This window comes from Lissotriton helveticus, chromosome 2_1 (genome assembly GCF_964261635.1).
Source record: "Lissotriton helveticus chromosome 2_1, aLisHel1.1, whole genome shotgun sequence".
In the NCBI taxonomy this organism is placed as follows: Eukaryota; Metazoa; Chordata; class Amphibia; order Caudata; family Salamandridae; genus Lissotriton; species Lissotriton helveticus.
This window is the reverse complement of record NC_136059.1, coordinates 1,229,359,287-1,229,379,427: the sequence shown is the minus strand read 5'-3', so window position 1 is coordinate 1,229,379,427 and position 20,141 is coordinate 1,229,359,287. Positions and strand designations below refer to the sequence as shown.

At 45.5% G+C, this 20,141-nt stretch overlaps 1 protein-coding gene across 2 annotated transcripts in view; it reads left to right on the top strand.

Moving 5' to 3' along the window:
* MMRN1 (multimerin 1) overlaps positions 1-20,141 on the top strand; it is a 286,257-nt gene that overhangs the window by 230,375 nt on the left and 35,741 nt on the right. The window contains exon 7 of one of the 2 annotated variants that reach the window (XM_078676117.1): positions 17,089-17,238. In XM_078676117.1, coding sequence (XP_078532243.1) covers positions 17,089-17,238 — 150 coding nt within the window. The remainder of the gene's footprint in view (positions 1-17,088; positions 17,239-20,141) is intronic. The other variant, XM_078676118.1, reaches the window with a different exon arrangement.

Genomic DNA, 20,141 nt, shown 5'->3' with positions numbered 1-20,141 from the left:
GGCTCCTCTGATGTGAGTCCTGCTCTGTCATGTGGTGCCAAATCCAGTCCTGGCCCTTTGAACTGAGTGTTTGGTGCTGCAACCTAAGAAAGCAATGCAAAGTCACCAAACCATTGATTAGAACTGGTGTATTTCTCTGCAATATCAACGCATCGCTGCTACTTGCACCAAAGGCGTGGATCCCGCTCGCCGACTGCACAACGCAACAACCTCGGCTTACAATGCAGCCCAACTTTGCCGACTCAGCGCCTCTGAATCACCACTACTGCGTGAGTCGGGGACACCGCATTGCCAATGTCTGCTATGCACCATCCCCAACTCCCACGCATTTCTTGCCCTGCGTGGCATCGCACCATCACATCACCTACAACCCAGCAATTCGGCATCGACACCTCGGCCTGATGCATGGCGCTCTTGACATCGACGCATCAACAACATTGCCCGACTTCGAAACTGCCGCATCGCTTTTGCCAGCGACACCTCCGTTTTTCAACGCTTCGTCTCCAAGCTTTGTCGCAATGCAAGGTACTGTCAGCTGGTCTGCATTACTCCTGTATCCAGCCTGCGAACCATCGTGGTCAGACTGAGCGTTTGGATTTGCCCCGGTCAAGCACAACCAGATAGCCCCAGTTGGAGCTTTTGATTTCTACTTTATTTTAATTTACTCTTCCAAAATTCATACCTTGACTTGTGTATGTTGGATTTTTTGTGGTTTTGATCTTGTTGTACGCAGATAAATATTGGCTTTTTTTCTAAACTGGTGTGGAGTACTTTTGTGGTGTTTTTCACTGTGTTACTGTGTATGTGTGTGTGTGCAAAATTACTTTGAACATTGCCAAGTTTAACCAAGATTATTTATTTATGATAACGGAACTCAATTGAGGTCCACATAATAATTCAACAAACAGAAAAAGGCAATAAAATTCCATTAAACAAAAAAATACATGATATCAATTTATCAATATAGCGGCAAGAAACATTTAAAATAATAAAACAATTTAAAGCAAAACATTTCATTTGGAGGGTTGAACATTGCTTCAATAAAATCAGAGGCTGTAAAGATACCCATTTGAAGATACATAGGTCTTAACCATTTGCGTCTAAAAACCATGAGTGCCGGACAGACAAAAATGACATGATACATGTCCTGGGAATTTAAATTACAAAAATCGCAAATATCGGAGCGGCCATACCATTTAGACAGAAGACAATTCAAAGGAAGTAAATTATGCCTTAGCAATAGGGTAAATCTCCGGACTCCATGGGGGAGATTCCAGGATATGTATAGCTGAGGTCTTTTCATTTGACAAAAGTTATTGGTAAGAAACATTCCTCTCTTCAATTTACTCGCCCCTCTGTCTATTCTATAGCCTAGCTCCCAAGAAGCCGACTTTAATATCGACTTCAATTGGACTGCGGAAAGTGAGAAAAGATCTAATTCATCTAACTGTAATAATACAACTGCCTGTCGAAAGTTCCTTACAATTGAAGAATAAACATTAAAGGTACCTAAAAGTTCATTTATTATGAGATGTCTCAACGTACCCGGCATTCCTTTGGCTAGGTAAAAAACCCAACGTACCACACTCGCAACTGCCTGGGCCCAGGAACTACGTAAGCCGAATTCCAGTCTCAGAGAGGACGTAGAATTCGCTGTACTTACAGAGGTAAGGTTGCGTAATATTTTGCCTTCAGTAGAATCCCAAAAATTCCAACTTGTCATATCCACTGTTTCTAGTCCATATGTGAGGGATGCGGGGATTTTTGCTCGGAATACCTCGAGCAATATGGAGAAGTGCCTTCTGCCTGTCGCCTTATAGAGAGAAACAAGGCTCTTCCCTTGAACAAGAGCTTTCCTGCTATTGTTCTCAATATGAGCTGTGTCACTTAAACTACTCGTGACAACTTTTCCGAGGAAAGGATAGGATTTCACTACTTCTAGTCTTTCACCCCCAACAGACCAATGATAATTGTCATATTTGGGTTTTTTCCTTCCCCGGAAACACATTATTTTACTTTTTGAAATGTTTATTTTTAGGAAATGGGTCTCAGCGTATGTATTCAAGGCGTATAGGCGACCATTCAAACCTTTTGGAGTAAGGTCCAAAATTAAAATATCATCCGCATACATTAGACATACTAATGGAGTTCCCCCTAAAACTGGAGCAATGCCATTGCTGGATAGCAATAAGGCCTGGGGGAGATCAGCTATGTATAATGAGAACAGAAGGGGCGCCAAAAGGCAGCCTTGTTTAAGTCCATTAATCGTGGGAATAACCCTAGATAGACCTCTCTCCCCTCCCATTAATACTCTGCACCAAGTGTCTGTATGTAGGGCAATAACTAACCGTAATAAACTTGAGGGCATCCCTAGATCAAATAACTTCCTCCACAGCAGAGATCTGTCCACCTTATCAAAGGCCATAGAGAAGTCAATAAAAGCACCATATACACCTCCTCCACGGACTTTGATATATTTTTCTGTCAAAACCTGGAGTGCGGTAAGATTGTCTAGGGTACCATGTTGTTTTCTGAAGCCGGTCTGCTCAAGTGGTAGTATTTCTGTCGAGGATACCCAGTCATTTAGAGAATTAAGTAAACATTTAGCGAAAACCTTACCGATGGCATCTAGAAGGGCAATTTGTCGGTAGTTTTGAGGTGAATCTCTTGCCCCCTTTTTAAAGAGGGGAACCAATAAACTTCCTTTCCAAGAATGCAGAACAGTGCCTTTGGTAAAGCAGAGTCTAAAGACTGGATGTAAAATTTTTCCCCATAAGATACTATGAGATTTTAGCACAGAGATTGGGCACATTATTATTATTATTATTATAGGGCATTTGTAGAGCGCCTGGTGACGCCACTGGCGTGTCCCCGCGCTATGATAAGTGAGTGGTTGCTGTCTCCCCCTCCCTCTAAGGCTACCTGCTAAAAAGGTGAGTTTTGAGCTTTTTCCTGAATACGATTTCCGATGGTTCAAGACGCAGTTCTGGTGGTAAGACATTCCAGCATCTGGGGGCTAGATGTCTGAAAGATCTCCCTCCCATTCGTGCCTTCCTTACTCTGGGTACTCTTAGTAGCCCAGTCTGAGAGGACCGTAGGTTGCGAGTGGGCTCATATTGGGTTACCAGACTCTGAAGTGGTACAGGAGCTTTGCCACTCAGAATGCGATGGCATGTTGAGAGGGCCTTGAACTCAACCCTCTTCTCCATAGGAAGCCAATGGAGAGCCTGAAGGGCGGGTTTGGATGGCGACCTCCTGGGGAGCCTGAGCACAAGCCGCGCTGCGGCATTTTGTAGCACCTAGAGGCGACCCATGACCTTGCCCGTGGCCCCCAGATACAGCAGATTCCCATAGTCAAGGCGCGAGGTGACCAGGGCGTGCACCAGGGTCCTTCGAGCAGAAATGGGAAGCAGGTCTAAGACTTTCCTTAAAGCTCTTAGGACACCGAAACACGTCCCCGTCACCCGGCTTACCTGGGGGCCAAAGGCAAGATCTTTATCCAGCCACACGCCAAGGTTCCTGGCCTCTAGGCAAGGAATGGGGACCTCCCCCAAGCAGGGAGGCCACCACGCCGACGACCACGCAGACGGTCCGCCCCCCACCACTAACACCTCAGTCTTGCTACCGTTCAGCTTTAAACAGTTTGCGGACATCCAGGCTGCAAGGTCTTGCATGCAGTTCCTGAAGATGTCCGCTGCAAGACCGGGGGCACGCGATAGGGAGACGACCAACTGCGTGTCGTTGGCGTAGGACACTAGGCGAAGGCCGTGTTCCTCCACGATGGCCGCTAGGTGGGAGACGTAGATATTAAATAGGGTTGGGCTCAGGGACGAACCCTGAGGCACGCCCTGGCCCAACTCAATCTCCCTCGAATAGCATTCACCCAGCCTGACCCGGAAGCACCTGTCAGACAGGAAGGACTTGATCCAGCCAAGCGCAGCGCCAGTGACACCACCTTCATTCAGACACTGTAGCAAGGTGGCATATGCTACAGTGTCGAATGCTGCGCTTAGATCGAGCAAGATCAAGGCCATGGTTTGGCCCTCATCCACACCCTGCCGAAGTGCTTCAACCGCCACAAGAAGTGCCGATTCCGTCGAATGACGGGGACGGAAGCCAAATTGCGAGTTGTGGAGTAGCGAGGCCTCCTCTACAAACTGCATGAGTTGCACGTTGGCTATTTTTTCCGCTACTTTAGCCATGTACGGCAGGAGGGAGATGGGGCGGAGGTTGTCAAATTTCTCAAAATTCACATTGGCTTTTTTTTGCAGGGGAAGTACAATTGCTTGCTTCCAAGCTTTGGGGACACTCTGGGACTGAAAGGAGGAATCAAGTAGATGGCGGACATAGGGTTCAAGTACTTGCAGACTGCCCTTGAGTCGACTGGGAGTCGTCGAGTCTCTTGGGGAGCCAGATTTTATTGACCCACAGATACGGATAAGATCGTTTGTAGGCGGGGTGGTAAAGGAGATGAGCTGTCGTTCTCCTTTATTTTTAGCACCCTCCCCACGTGGGAGACAGTTATTAGCCCGCTGAGGAAAGGAATTGTAAATGTTGATGACCTTATTAGCAAAAAACTCTGCAATACGGTCGCAACCCTCCGTAGTGCAGAGCTTCGTGGGCCACACAGCAGGCTTCCCTACAGCAATAGATTTGTAGATTGAGAAGAGTTCTTTGGTGGAATGTTCGGCTTCTTCAATCTTAGTGCAGAAGTACACTGATTTGCCCTTTCGTAGCAACTTATGATAGCTACGCCTACAGTCTATTTACTCTGCTTTGGCGGAGGTGGAATAGGCAATCCTCCATTGCCTTTCGGCCCTTTTGCACGCTGCTTTAGCCACCCGCATGTCCTCATTGAACCAGCGAGCAGATCTTTGAGCCCGACCCCCCATTTTGGCCGCACCAAGTGGAGCCACCAGGTCCAGGGCCTCCGTAATACGTCGGTCAAGGTTGGAATTAATATCTTCCACGCCCACACCACCGGGATGACCTTTCGCAATTAATGCCTGATTGAATAGAGTTTGGGAGAAAGCTGCCCATCTCCGCCTAGGGTGTTTGTCAGCAGGAGGATCGATCGGAGCAGGTTCCTGACTCCCAATGGTGAATGGAATGAGATGGTGATCCGACCATGGGATGGGGACTGGGGTCTGAGCTTCCACTCGATTCCAGTTTGCGAAAACTGGATCAAGAAGGTGACCCAAGTTATGGGTAGGGTGTTGTACCTTCTGTTCGAACTGCAAGCTAGCCATTGTAAGACAGAGATCATTTGCTGCCTTGTCCGTCGGGGTGTCTAAATGTAAGTTTAGATCACCCAGGACTAGATATTTATCCGTGCTTAATGCAGCTTCAGTGACATCCTCCACTAGTTTCTCAATAAAGGCTGTGGGAGGGCCAGGCGGGCGATAAATCAAAAGGCCTTTTAAGGTGGAATTGCCATTTATCATGATAGAAAAGGCACCCGCTTCACTACCCTCAATGTTCGTACGCACCAGCTGACATTGATATTCCTGTTTAGCCACTATGGCTATGCCCCCCCCTCTCCCTCTTATTCTGTCTAGTCTTTGCAGACAATAACCCTCTGGGATGGCTTCGATGATTTCTGGCATGGAATCCAGATCCAACCATGTTTCCGTAAGGAAAAGTAGGTCCCATTGCTTCCCGGCAAGGAGGTCATGGATATCAAGGCAGTGCTTCCGTAAAGAGCGTACGTTCAGCAGGCCACACATCAGGGGGTGTCGGGCACTGATTTTAGTTTCCCCTGTGCAAAAGGTGAAACTGCAGTGGTTGCAGCCCGCGCTGTTACCTGCCTCCATGCTTTGTAAGCAAGGTCCCAGATGGTCACGGCGGAGGAGAAGAAGATCCTCTCGACTCCAGCGAATATGTGCTGCAGGAGGGCCAGGGGTTCTGGCCCTGGGCCGCAATCGGCCGCGGACGGGCGCAGACGGGCTTAACTCAGGCGCAACTCCGGCGCGCCTTCGTCGCGCCCGCTGCGCTCGTCCGCTGCGCTGCCTACAACACATCCGCCTTATATCCCCCCCAGCGTCCCAACAACTAGAGCGCTGCAGGTGGACTCCAGGAAGCAGCTGGCTCGGACCCTCCACGCCCTCTGCACAAACTGCGCTAACCACCGGCGTCAGAACGAGGCGGGAGGGAAGGGCGAGTCCAGCGCCTTCTGATAGGTTCTTGTGGCTGTCTGTCTGCTTCCGGGTGCCTCAGCAGAACAGACTATGGAATGCGGCCAGTCCTAGGGTATAATTCCTGCAATAGCGCGATATAAGCAGCGCGGATACAGCGACCCGCTCTGCTCCACACCAGTGCTCAGTAAGTTTTAAAAATGAATTAAAAGTGATCACAGCGCTGTAGCAGCGTATCAGTCTTGCTCACAGTTACGCCGGTAGCGCAGTTAAAAAGCGGTAGGGACACTGCCACTGCCCACATCAGGGCCCATTGCACCGGATGTACGCAGACCCTTAATGGCGGAAACAATTTCCAATTCGGACGGAGGTCCATAAGGTAACACATCCTCCTGTAGTTTACCTGGGTCAAACATCACCTCATTGCCACTATATAAATGCTGAATGAAGTCAACCCAAGACTGCTCATTAATGGGATATCGGTAAGGGTCTAGATCTTGCCCGCATCCTTCTCCGATTAATGACCAGAAAGTCTTAGCCTGCCCACTTCTGGATGCCTCACGGAGTTTAACCCATAGGGCATCTTCTTTCTCTTGTTTTAATCTGGCTTTTATTCTATTTCTCCTTCTTCTTAAGAGAGTTATCCTTTGATTGCGTTCGGGGATATAGGAGAGATACTGATCCCTAACCAATTTATTTATTTCTATGTTTAAATAACAAAGGTCAGAAGGGATTTTTGGAGTTATTCTCCCGGAAGGAGACTTTTTTGCTTTAGATTGTATAGTATGTAGAAAGGAAGCGAAACACAATAGTTCATTCCCTTCCCAAAGGTGTAAGTTCTCTACTATGTATTCCAATTCTACTGTGTATTCCAATGAACATTGCCTCTTTCGCTTAGTCTGACCACTCCAGGCAATGCTACCAGAAGATGAGCATAGGTAAACTTTTAATGTGCACTACACTTACCCTGACTGGGATTGTGGTTCCTGCTTGCACAGGTTGCCTATCTCTGCAAAACCAGAAACCCAATTTCTAACATATGGTCTAACCCCAGAAAGTACTCTTTGAAGTTTAAGGATATTCAGAAACTATAAAGAAGTCTTGGATTGTTTTGATGGATTACTTTAAGAAGGCACTGGAAGGATGAGTGACGGGCAGTAAGGTAAGTGACTATGGTGGGCTGTACAATCTTCATTTGAGACAGCACATGTTCAGCTTTGCAGAGCTGCTCCAACGTCTGATTAGTTCAAAGGTCACTGTGCCCAGTGAGCTTGCGAATGAGGCCGAACTCTGGACTAGCATTTGGGTATCAAAGAAGGTACCTGTAGGGGATCATCTGTGTCCTCTTTAAAAAAAAGTTGGTGAGGCCCTCAATTGATGTTTGAGGGTAAGGATTCCTAGGCCTATACGGAGTAGAAGAAGGGTTGTTTTATTGGAATGAAATCCCCAAACTACCTCTAGCCTAAGTGCCATGAGTGTTACAAGCCTTGGCAGTTTAAAAGGGAACCCATCTGTCAGCACAGTAGGCAACTCTCACTGGTAGGTCTACCCCAGGAATACCCAGTATAGTGCTGGGGACACATGAGTCAGTATGACAACTGTCAGATATCAGCTGGTGTCATCAGAAGAGATAGTCCATGTTGTAGTCCACCAGGTTGTGACAGCAGGAAAGCAGGTGAACCACTATCCAGTGGCTCTAGTTCCCTTTGAATGGGGGAGGTCTTGTGTTCTTTGAAGGCAGCTGTGAGTCTTGCCATGCCTGGTGGCTGTTAGGGAATGGCCTGGTGCATTCCCTTTAGAAAGTGGTGAAGCTAAGGTCTCACCTGGATATGTTGTGATTGTCTGGGAGGGTGTACCTGACTACACGATCCATGGCATCCTGGCAGGGGAATCAAAGGGTCCTGGAGCCTGACAAAATGGCCAGGTACCTTCCAAGAAGAGGAAGAGCTGGAGTTGTGGCATATCTGCCCCGAAAGTCTCCACACTCCAGGTATAGGATGATCCTGAGGATGACGCTGTGGAATCTACAGGGGAAGACATTGCTGCTCTGACAAACCTACCTGAGTTAACTTGATGGCAAATGGAGAGAGCAATATTCAGGAAGAGTACTGCAAACCCAGAGTGAGTGCCTTGCTTTGGAAGGCCTATGGCAGCAGGACAAGACTCAGGCAGCTGGTGACATCTCTGGTGATCACCTCATTTCCTGGGAGAATTGTCTCCTGTATGTGAGCCTTAGGTGCTTGAGTATGGGTCATGCCATGTGTTGATGGTCTCCTAGTTCTATTATGTCTTCCTACTGGAGTTCACACATGAGTTTCCCCTTGCAAGACATATTGGGCAGTCCAAAACCTTTAACCAACTGTTCACTCATTTCTGATAGCCACAGATGTGGATGCAAACTGATACATTCTGCAAATCTTAGAAGACTTGCCAGGCCAGTGGAAAGTCAGGGGCAAAGCACAAGTCTCTCCTGCTTCCATTTCCTGTTGTTGGTTCTCTCTTTGAGAGGGTGGATATCAACATTGTTGGGCTTCTGGGCCCCAAGACTGCCTTAAGCAACATATGGGTTTCCCTAAGGAGGTTTTGTCTGATAGGGGCACCCACTTCATGTCTACCCACATGAAGTCATGTGGGAGGAGTGTGGGTTAATCTACAAGTTCTCCACTCCATACCACCCGCAGACCAATAGGCTTGTTGAAAGATTCAAAAAGACCCTGAAAGGCATGATCGTGGGCCTACCTGAGCCCTTGAGGCATAAGTAGGACGTCCTCTTGCCATGGTTTCTCTCTGCATACAGGGAGGTGCCTCAGAAGGGGATGGGATTCAGTCCCTTTGAACTTCTGTTTTTCCACTTCGTACATGAGCCTTGCAGTCTTATAAACCAGAGATGGGAGCAAACTCCCAAGAACCACCCCACTCAAAAATGTAGTAAGCTACATGATGACCCTCTGGGTTCAGTTGAATCGCTTCTGGAAAGAGGCCACTAAGAGCCTGGAGGCAAGCCAGGAAGTCATGTAACACTGGTACTACCAGAAGGCCACTCTGGTGGACTATCAACCGGGCCAAAATATGTGGGTGATGGAGACTGTGGAGCCCTGGGCTTTAAAAGAGTGGTGGACTGGCCCTATGAGGTGAAAGAGTAGAAAGGGCTGCTCACTTACCTGGTGGGCTTCCAGGCATATAGGAACCCCTTAATGGTCCTACATGTAAACCACGTCAAGGTCCATTTTGAGGTGGTCTTGATGACAATGATGGTGAGGGGGAGGAGAGTGAGCTTCTTCCCGACCTCCTGTCTTCCAAAGAACAAGATGGGTCAGTGAAAGGAGTTGTCCTCTACCCTACCCTGAATCCAGAGCATAGGGTGCCTGTTGGCACTTGTTGGGGCAGTTCACTACTCTCTTCTCACTGACCCCAGAGCTCATGGATTAGAATACTCATGACTTAGACACAGGGGACAGCATGCCTGTCATGAATAAAATATATAGGCTGTCTGACAAGCTGAGGCCCAGCATCAAGGATGATGCACCCAAGATGATATATTTGGAGAAGACTGAGCCCTCTTGTAGTCCCTGGTCCAATCCAGTGGTGCTGGTAACCAAGGCCGCCCCACCGGGCAGCCCTCTAGAACTTAGGTCCTGTGTAAATTACAGGATCCTCAATTGAGACACAGAGATTGATGTTCCTCCCATCCCCTGAGCTGATGAGCTAATTGGTTGGTTGGGGACTATCAAATTCCTCAGTACTATTGACTTGATGTCAAGGTATTGGCAGACTGTCCTGAATGAGGGTGCCATGGAGGAGTCAACATTCTACTCGAGAAGGCCACTTCCATTTCAGAATGATGTCCTTTGGACTAAAGAATGTCCCTACCACCTTAATTGGGTCCTGGTTGAGCTATAAACCTCAGTGCTGCCAACTTGAATGACATTGCAGTTTTGAGCTCCAACTAGGATGACCACCTGCGAAACCTCCAGGTGTTACTTCAGGCCTTGATAAGAGCAGGCCTGACTATCAAGGCCAGTAAGTGCCACCTAGGGCGGGGAACAGTGGTGTACTTGTCTCATTAAGTCAGTGGTGGCAAGGTTCATTCTCTCGAGCCCAAAATACAGACCAATATGGCTTGGGAGCCTCCCAAGACACAGACTGAAGTGAGAGCCTCCTTAAGCCTCACTGGGTACTACGGGAGATATTAGGAGATTTGGTAAGGGATATGGCACCATTGTTGCCCTCCTAATTGAGTTGACTTTCAAGAAACAGCACAAGAAGGTAATCTGATGAACATGTGCCAGATGGCCTTTGATGCCCTAAAAGAGGCCATGTCCACAGTAGCACTGTTCAAGTCGCCTAGTTTCCCAAGGAACTTCTAGCCCAGACAGGTGTTTCAGAGTATGACATTGGGGCAGTCTTGTCACAGCTGAATGATAAGTGCTTGGCCCATCCTGTACTCCATCAGCAGGAGGATACTTCTCATAGAACAGAGGTGTATTGTATTGTATTGTATTGTATCTATGCTTGTATAGCGCTACTGCCACCCTACGGGTATCCTGGCGCTTCAGATATCAAAACACTTGGTTAGCTAGATGGTAAGAAAAAGAGTGGAAAAAGAATCAGAGTTTTGGAAATAGCCAAGTTTTCAGGCTTTTCCTGAATTCGGTTAGTGAGACACTCTGTCTGATCATTTGTGGCAGCTTGTTCCATAACTGTGCCCCTACCACACTGAAAGCCCTCCCCCCCCATCCGCGAGGGTTTACATTTTTTAACTGCCAGCAAACCGGTACCCGAGGACCGGAGCTGTCTCTGAGGAAGGTACAGGAAAATCTTTCCTGTAATGGAATTGGGCCCATCACATGAGAGGCTCGAAACACCTGGCAGAGTGACTTGAAAAGAACCCTTTCCCTAATTGGTAGCCAGTGAATCTGCCTCAATGCGGAGTTAGAGGACGAATCACTTCACAGACTCAACACCAGTTTTGCCACTGCAGACTGGACTATTTGCAGCCCCTGAAAGATGTACTGGGGGCCTCCTAAATATAGGGAATTACAATAGTCCAGTCTGCTCAACACTGTGCTGCTTACTACCAAAGCGCGCAAATCTCTTGGTGGAGTTAAATTGAGAGGAAAGCATTTGAAGAGCTCTGGCCACTGAAAAAGTTGGGGCCATACTTGTTCAGGACTTACTTCTGGGTTCAGACAGACTGAAAACTCCTCAGATGGCTATTACAAATGAGGGTAAAAATCCAAAACTGTTGACGTGGTCAATCTTCCAACAGGGAATGGACTTTGCAATGGAACATTGACCTGGGACTGAGCACACCAATGCTGATGGTCTTTCCAGATGTTTCCACTTTAGCGATGAGATTTCCCAGGAGAGTAGGGATTTCTCCCTGCTTTATACTAGAGACACGCATGGTAGAAATTAACCTCTTTTGTGTGTTCTTTCCCCAGAAGTTTGCCTTTATGAAGCTAGATCTGTTTTTGTGGGCATAAGAACTGTATGCACTTTACCCCTGCTAGCCAGAAGTTAAGTGTTCTCCCTTTTAAACTTGGTAAGATTGGCATACACCTAATTGGCACATTTGATGTATATGCAAGTCCCTAGTATGTGGTACTATATGTACCTAGGGCATGTTAATTAAATGCTACAAGTGGGCTTCAGGACTTGTGCTCCTAACTATTGTGCCACTGCAAAACATGCCTCAGGCCGCCATTGCAACCTGTAGTGTAAGTTTAAATCTGCCATTTTGACCTGGCAAAATAAACTTTTTGGGGAGCCTAAACCTTCATTTGTAATACCTTTAAATGTCACCCATAAGGCAGAGCCTAGCTGCCCATTGGGCAGGGTGCATTATATTTAAAAGTAGGATATCTATATTTGATGTGTTTTGTGTGCGGCCAATGAAAAATCTCCAAAGTAGTATTTAACTGTGGGAAGGCTTGCTCTCCCAAAGAATAGCACTGGGTTACTTTATAATTCCTTATAATGCATTACTTCGGTTTGGGACTAGGTAGACAAATGGTTCAAGGAATTAAAATTAGGATTTTAAACTAGTATTCTGAAAATGTAAATTTTAGAAAGTTGGCATTTTTCTGCCTAAACCTAAAACTACCTGTGTCCATGTGTTTCTTGATCCCTGCTAGCTCCCTGGAATTAATGTATATTCGTCAAAGACAGTGGACAAAGGGTCCACATGTGTGGAGGTAAGGGTTTTCCTGACAGGATAGCAAGGGAAGAGCTGTGCCCCTACCCTGATTGCACTTCAACTGGGCCTGGGCTCACCCTTACAGAAAATCCCGGCATCAGGTATGCCCCTGCCTTTGGTTTACTAGCCAGGCCAGATCCAAACACAGAGGAAAGGGAGGAACTGACCAGAACAAGGTTTAGAGTTCGACAAAGGGCTGGTACTGGGCATAAAAGTGCCATCACCACACAACCTGAAAATAGAACACTCCAGAACCTGTGAAGTGTCAGAAGAAGGACTGCCCTGCTTTCTGAAAGCCCGAAGAAAGACAGGACCAGCTTGCCTTGAACCCGGGATCACAGAAGTGATTCCAAGGGTAGGTGGCTCAACCTTCTATGTGAACGTCAGTGGTACAATAAGTTCCAGAAGCGTTTCCTGTTTCACAGCTGACCAGACCAAACTGAACCTGATGTGGTTCTCTTTGTTGGCCACTGTGGGAGTGAGTCCTGACCTTAAGTGTTATCATCAAAGTCATGGACTCTTGGCTGGAGTCAAATTGCACTTCTCCCTGCCTAACTGAAGGTTTCATCAGATCCAGTGAAGAGCGATGCAGAACCCCGCAGGGCTGCGCAGCTCCTCACTGAAGGAGTCACTCGATCCATCAGCGAGTGATGCAGAGCCCTGCAGAGCTGCACTGTAATGCTCCCTACTGAAAGCCTCACAGGATCCAACATAGAGCCCCGCAAAGCCGCACCAGCCTCACTTCTAAGTCAGAAGGCAAACTTCCAGTGGGACACACGTGGTCCTGTACTTGGCCCATGTCACATCGTTGTCAACCTGAACTTGAGGCTTTGTCTCAGTCTGGTGCAACCTGATAGCCGCAGTTAGCGTTTCATGCCATTTGACACTACTTTGAACCTTAAACTTTAGGAAATCATAATTTCAAGTCTACTGATTAGATTTTTGTTGTTTTAGTGTCAATTTATTTATTGGTTTATTGCAATGTTTCTTTATTGGAGTTTTCAACACACAAACATGTGATACAGCCTGCAAACCGTAAGCATTTACAACAATAGAGCTAACAATCGGGGGAAGCCGCTGGGCATATACAGACCTCAATGGGGATGAAACCACACACACAGGGCATCCGGGTAGGAAAGAGTGAGGGCCGAAGCCCAGGGCAAGGGTGTGGGGACCAGCCCAATCAAAGCATAGTTGACCAATGGCACAGAGCACCCAGGGGCAGGAGGCGGGGCAGCCAACAATGGGCCACTGACCATGGGGAAGGGAAGGGCATGTGGGTATCTCTGGGGTGGATGGAAGTTGCGAAGCACTTGGGGGCAGCATCAATGGGAAGGAGGGAAGCAGACTTAAGGAGCCATCACCTAAATGCTGCGGGAGCAGACCAGTGTGCATCCAGGATGAGAGGAACTCCAAGTAGCAGGTCCCGGAAGCCACATCAGGACAGAGCCGAACCATCCACAGCAAGGAAGGAACTCCATACCACCTCGAAGGCATCCAAGTTGTCTTTGAGTTAATAGGCTACACCTTCATGAGTGGCAATTCTGAGTAGTTCTATGCTCCATTTGTGCCTGTGCCAAAGGATACAGAGCTTCACCATGGCAAGGGCAGCGGTAACCCACCAGTGCTCGTGGGAAGTGACTCTGGGAGGTCCGAGGTGTCGTGAGGAAGAGCGAGACAAGACAAAGAGGGAATCAGAAAGGGTCAGTAACCACAGAGCTGAGTCAGTGTCATTCAATTTAACACATTTACTCTATAATTGTCGATTGCTTTGGGATTTTTCTTGTGTTTTATTCTCACTTTATTACTGTTTGAGTAGTGTATAATTACGTTGCACATTTCCTTTAAGATAAGCCTGGCTGTTTTTATGCCAAACAACTGGATTGTCAATCACAGGTTTACTTAGTGACTTTTGTGGTTCACCCTGACAAGGACAGTGACCATTATTTAAGGTGGTTTCTCACTCCTCCCAACTAATACTCCAATTTCTTATAAAAACTGACTAAGATGTCCCAAAGTCAAACCCATCTAGGCCTCCTTATTGCCTGGTGGTTTAAATGGCAGAAAATGCTTCTCTCCTGTTGAAGCAGACAAATTGGAAATTGGAAATTATCCAAGAAGTTCGTAGAATCTCTGATCTACAACTGTAGCATTAATGTATGAACAAATCTGCAGATGCATTAGAGTATAAAACCTAACCTCCTATCTGTACCTGTACAAAGACCATCAATATTACGTCCTAAATGCTACTTCAACAAAGAAATGTTGTTTGATGCCCACTATTAAGAATGCATGCAATTAGTATCCAATGTTTCCATTTGCCAATAAGATATTTTAGGCTTGATTTAGGACTTGGCAAAAGGTAGTCTGCCAATCAGAGTGACAGTGGACTTTACCTCCACCACCCTAAGAGACTTCCCTTCACCCAATATAGAGATGACCACTAGCACACTTTGAAAGGAGCCGCCATCATGGTGATTCCCTTCAAAGTAAAAATAAATTGATGGGCAGCCACCAACAGTTCTGATGACCATTCATTGACCCAACTTTTTTTTCATTTTTTTTTTCACGAACAATCTCTCAATGTGGGCATTTGCTTCTGAAAAACCAAAAACGAATGACCCTCTCATCCTGTAAGTTTTCTCCTAGGGTTTGAGGGTCACTTTTTTTTAAAATCTGTCCCTCACCACCAGGACAGAAAAAATGGATATTACATTGGCTCCTAAAATAGGGCATATGTGCAGTGCACCTCCTACAATTGGCCCCTTCTCCTTAGGGCTGTTGGAGAAAGTTTTCCGTCAATGAAGTGAACCGAGGCTCTGTCAACAGAAAGCTTACAGTGAATCCGGCTCTAAATAAGACAATCAGACCAATGGCCTCATTTTTAAGACCCCGGAGCGTCACCGGAGCATCACCTTTTGTGATTCTCCGGTAGCGCTGTGCCCTGCTTCATATTTACACGGCAGCGCCTAGCCACTTTGCGTGGCTTAAAGCAGCCTTGTAAATATTATTCCCTTTGACGTAGTTTTCCGCGTTAAAGGGGTGTACAATGGGTGTTGATGTGGGCGTTCCCAACAATACCCATGAGTTTGTGACACTGCCCCAGATTTACATGGAATCGTAAATCTGAGGCAGGGCCAAAAATGTACGCTTCCCATGGGGAAGTGTAATGGTGGCGCAATGAGGAGAAATATTTTTATTTCGCCTCGTTTTTTGCTCTTTGTATGTGTGCTGCGTTCTGCAGCACATATAGAAGGACCAAAATGCCATTAATGATTGTTTTTGTGCAAGAAGGTGTCCATTCCTGCACAACAACATTCACCCCTGCAACACAGGCACCCTTGCACCTTCAAGGGCGTCTGCGTTGGCTCACGACTGCTGTTTGTGTGCCGGATCAGGGGTGAGTACAGGAATGCGGCGTATTCTTGTAAATACGGCGCATTCTTGCACTTAGGCTAAGATGCAGCTCGGCGAGGCAAAATTGCTTGCAGCACTGCGCTGCGCCATTGTCTTGTAAATATGCCCCCGAGAGTTTGGAGAACTCCTTTGCATTTTCCACAGAGTGCTCTGCTCACCAAACTCTACTCCAATCATATATGGTAAAGTACAGAATCCAAGAAAGCTTTAAATTTGTCTTGGAAAATCCTTACTAGGAATAATTGTTGGTCTGTCATTCCACTCTCTTTCAAAGCACATACTACATCGAGAGACATTTGAAAGACATTTTTTAATTATTATTAATAAAATGCATTCTAATAGTCTTAAAGTTTGATATATATTTTGCATTTATCGTATTATCTACTAGGATACACATTGTGACACAGACTGTACTTTTAAATGTAAATCGGCAAGTGGGTCTGCATGTAAGCTTTGTTCTCAGCACGAAAACATACAAAACAAATACCAAATAGTTGAGGATAGTAACTGTTTTAATAATATAGAAAATATATTTGCCTGACACTGTTTCAAATATTATTTCCTGAACAGTCAAAATTCAAAATATGATATGCAGATCTCCAAATGTAGGGGCATATTATCAAGAATGGAGTTAAAATTATCGCCACTTTTGCGGCAGGAAACTGCTGCTAAAACGGCGATAAGGGGCTTGATAATAGGCCCTTGTGAATTCCCATGGAATCCCATTTTCACACCAGAACTTGGGCTTCTATGGGAATTCTCAAGGGCCTATTATCAAGCTCATTATCGTCACTTAGGCGGCAGTTTCCTGCCGCTAAAGCGGCGATAATGTTAACGCCGTTCTTGATAATATGCCCCTAAGTTCAAAAACGTTGCAACGTGCTTTAAAAATCCTCACATTATTAATTTCAGTGAAATGTGTATCTACTATTTTTCGCGTTTACTGAAATCGAACATTAGGGCTCTATTTTCTCCATGGATTGGGAAAATGCCGATCATAATGATTTTGTTCCACGTAATTTGTTCTATCTGAGCAAATCGATTTGATTTCAGCAACTGTTTACAAATAATTGTATCCTTTCGTTATAATATGTGTACATTTGTCAAAGCGATGACAAGGTTAGTGAATTATAGACAGATTCATTTGGAAATTGCATACTGGAAATTCGGGCAAAATATGGTGTAAAAATTATTATTTTTTTAAATACCAATTTTTAAAAATAATATGCACATATTTCACATTTCATTTTAATCATGTCGACATGTTTTATATCAGTGGTTATATTTTCTGTATAGATTTAACACTGAATATGCAACTTTCATGTATTTCTTTCAAAGCAGATGATTCTTTGAGCTGTAGCACCTCCCCGTGTCACAACGGTGGAACCTGCATCAACGACAGAGACAGCTTTGTGTGTGCTTGTCGTCATCCCTTTGGTGGGGCCAACTGCAGCGTCAAGATGGAGGATGAAAATACTTTAGCTCCAGGTGAGGCTATGCTCAAATAATGACCTTTTATGGGGTGCTCAGCAGTTTTTCATTGGCATCTTTAGCAAACTTTGATTACACTTAATCTGATAACCCTTTGAAGAATAGGTCAAGACACATCAAGTTATGGACTACAGTACTGTAGATGTGCACTTTCACACATCAGAACCTGCACTTGGCCCTATTATATGAAATAAATTAAAGGTCCCAATTATTCAAACATTTCAGACATTTACCTATGTAAATTTTCTCCGATGTTTGAAAAATGTTCAGGGGGAGATTTCAGTTTGGGCTGTGTTTGAGTACCAAATGTGACACAAAACCAGCATAAAGTGTTGTGGTGAAATCGGGGGTATATGTATAGAAGGTATTGCATCGCCCTTGTGCCCCGCAAGGGGACGCAGTGCAATGCAAAACCTACAATGAGATTTACCAAGTCACGCAAGTGCACCTTGCATGGCCCTGTGTGTCTTGGTAAATCTGGAGTAACATAAGGCAATGCGAGTCATTGCCGTGTGTTACTCTGCCCCAGGGATACTTTCCATTGGTGGAGTATGGGTGATCCCACGCAGCCACCCATGGTTTTTGGTGCATTTCCAGATTTACCATGAATGTTAGATCTGGGTATGCGTCAAAATGCTACGCCTTCCCAGAGGAGGTGTTGCGAGGAGAAATGTCTTTTTTTCTTTTTCTACATGTGCTTCATTCTGCAGCACACACAAAAAGTGGACAAAACCTCAAAGAATTGTTTTTGTGCAGGAAGGTGTCCATTTCTTGACAAAAACAACCACGCCTGTAATGCAGTTTCCCTTGCACCATGATGCAAGGGTGCCAGCTTTGACGCAAGGCAGCACATAGTGTGCCAGCACAAGGAAAATCCAGGAATATGCCACATCATTTTAAATATGGAGCATTCCTGCCCTTTCCCTATCATGCAATGCAGGGCAGCAGGGTGTTTTGTTGCTGGGTTGCGTGATATTTTGATACATCTGCCACTTACTTTCATCAAATCATGATTTGTGTAGGAAACTTGCCTGAAGTAACTTAATGTAGTGTGATGCTCTCCTTTGAGCTGCTTTATGTCAAGGGCCTTACCATGGGAAGGACAAGGGCCTTACCATGTAAGTGCCCATGGGTTTTGATGCAAGTTTCTATCTACTAATAATTATAGGAAGGGATTTGCATAAAAACAATTATGCCTCCTCGAGTCAGGAGTAACAGTGGAGCAAGTTTTAAAAGTCTCCACATGTTTCCATCTTTGCATGTGTACTGCACTATACAGCACACATACAATGTGGGAAAAGCATAAAAGCATAATTTGTATATTGGAAGAGTCTCCTCCCAGTACAATACCCATGAATGACAGGACACAAACATTCCTGCACTATGATGCAAGAGTGTGGTGCATGGCAGCCTAAAGTGTGCCAGCACTAAGGAAGAGGAAAATAGCCCTATATCCGAGCATGTATGGCACACTTTTGCTCTCAAACTTTGAAGCAAAGCAGTGCAGCATCTTTGATTTTGGACTAAAAGTTAGTAAACTTTCCCCCCCACCTTACCAGTGTTTTTGGACTTCAGAAAGAATTTCAGGAGTAGTCCTATCAAACCTCTTACTATAACACATTTGTAAGTATACTTACAAACGTGAAGATTACATTATGTGAAAAAGAAGCTATTGTCCATTTCTGTATATGTGTAAATGCATCTAAATTGTGCCTGAACAGAAGATTTCTTTTATGTTCCTCCATACAGTAAATATTTTCCTCCGTGGGAGATTCCCTTTGTCCACAACGTCACCAGTTTTGGGGGTGTTCAATTCCCTTACCCACTATGATTATAAATGTGCTTCTACCCATAATAGAAGGTTGAGAAACTACCTGCCGGGTTGTGTCACTTTTGTGGCTCGTCCCAATGCAAAATCTTTTTTTTCTAAATATATTTTTTATTGGCATTTTAAAAGTATATACAGAACACATCATGATCTGTATTCATGACACATGCTATCAAACACGTCTTAATCCAACTTATACCAAATAGTATTCTTTGCCTACAAAGAACAATTATCCAATTCACATGACATTGTGCAATCACAGTTACATTGTATTGCCATTTTCTGTTACAGCCTGGAAAACAAAAGAACACAGTAAACAATAAACATCCCCCTTCCTTCTCTCCATGCTAATCAGTGCAAGTCAGCTCGCTGAGATCACCAGTAGGTCTAACATACTTATGTTAATCAGGTGACGGGGCTTGCCTGTCTTGGTGTCCGCCTGTATTATCCTCCTGGGTGCTGTCCCCCCGTCATTACGCTGGTTGAGCTGTACCTGACCTGTTTGTAGGTCCTTTATCATGGATGCCCCGGCTAGTCTATCGTCCTCTGCTTTTTCATCTTTCCTCACAAATCAAAATCATTTTTGTTATTTACTAAACCATTCAAAGTCACTTTGCGTGGCTTTGCATGGTTTAGTAAATACAAAGTAGTACAAGGCAGTGCATAGCCCTGCCTTGAGTCACCTTGCTTCGGGACGATTGTCCTTGGGGGGAGCATGGGTGTCTCAAGCATCCATCCATGGATTTTAGTCCATTCCCAGATTTACAAAGACTTGTAAGCCTGGGAATGCGTCAAAATGCTTTGCCGTCCCCAGTGATGTGCCATAAGCAGAAACATCTTTATTTCCCTTTGTTATTTCTTCTTTTCACGTGTGATGTATTTTGCAGCACACATAGAAAGAGGAAACTCAATTAAGGATTATTTTGTACGGAATGGTGTCGCTTCCTGCACAAAAACAATCCTGCCTGTAATGCAGGCACCCTTGAACTGTGGTGCAAGGGTGCCTGCATTGGCGCTAGGCAGTACACAATGTGTCAGTGCTGTGAGACAGCAGATATGCAACATATCTTAG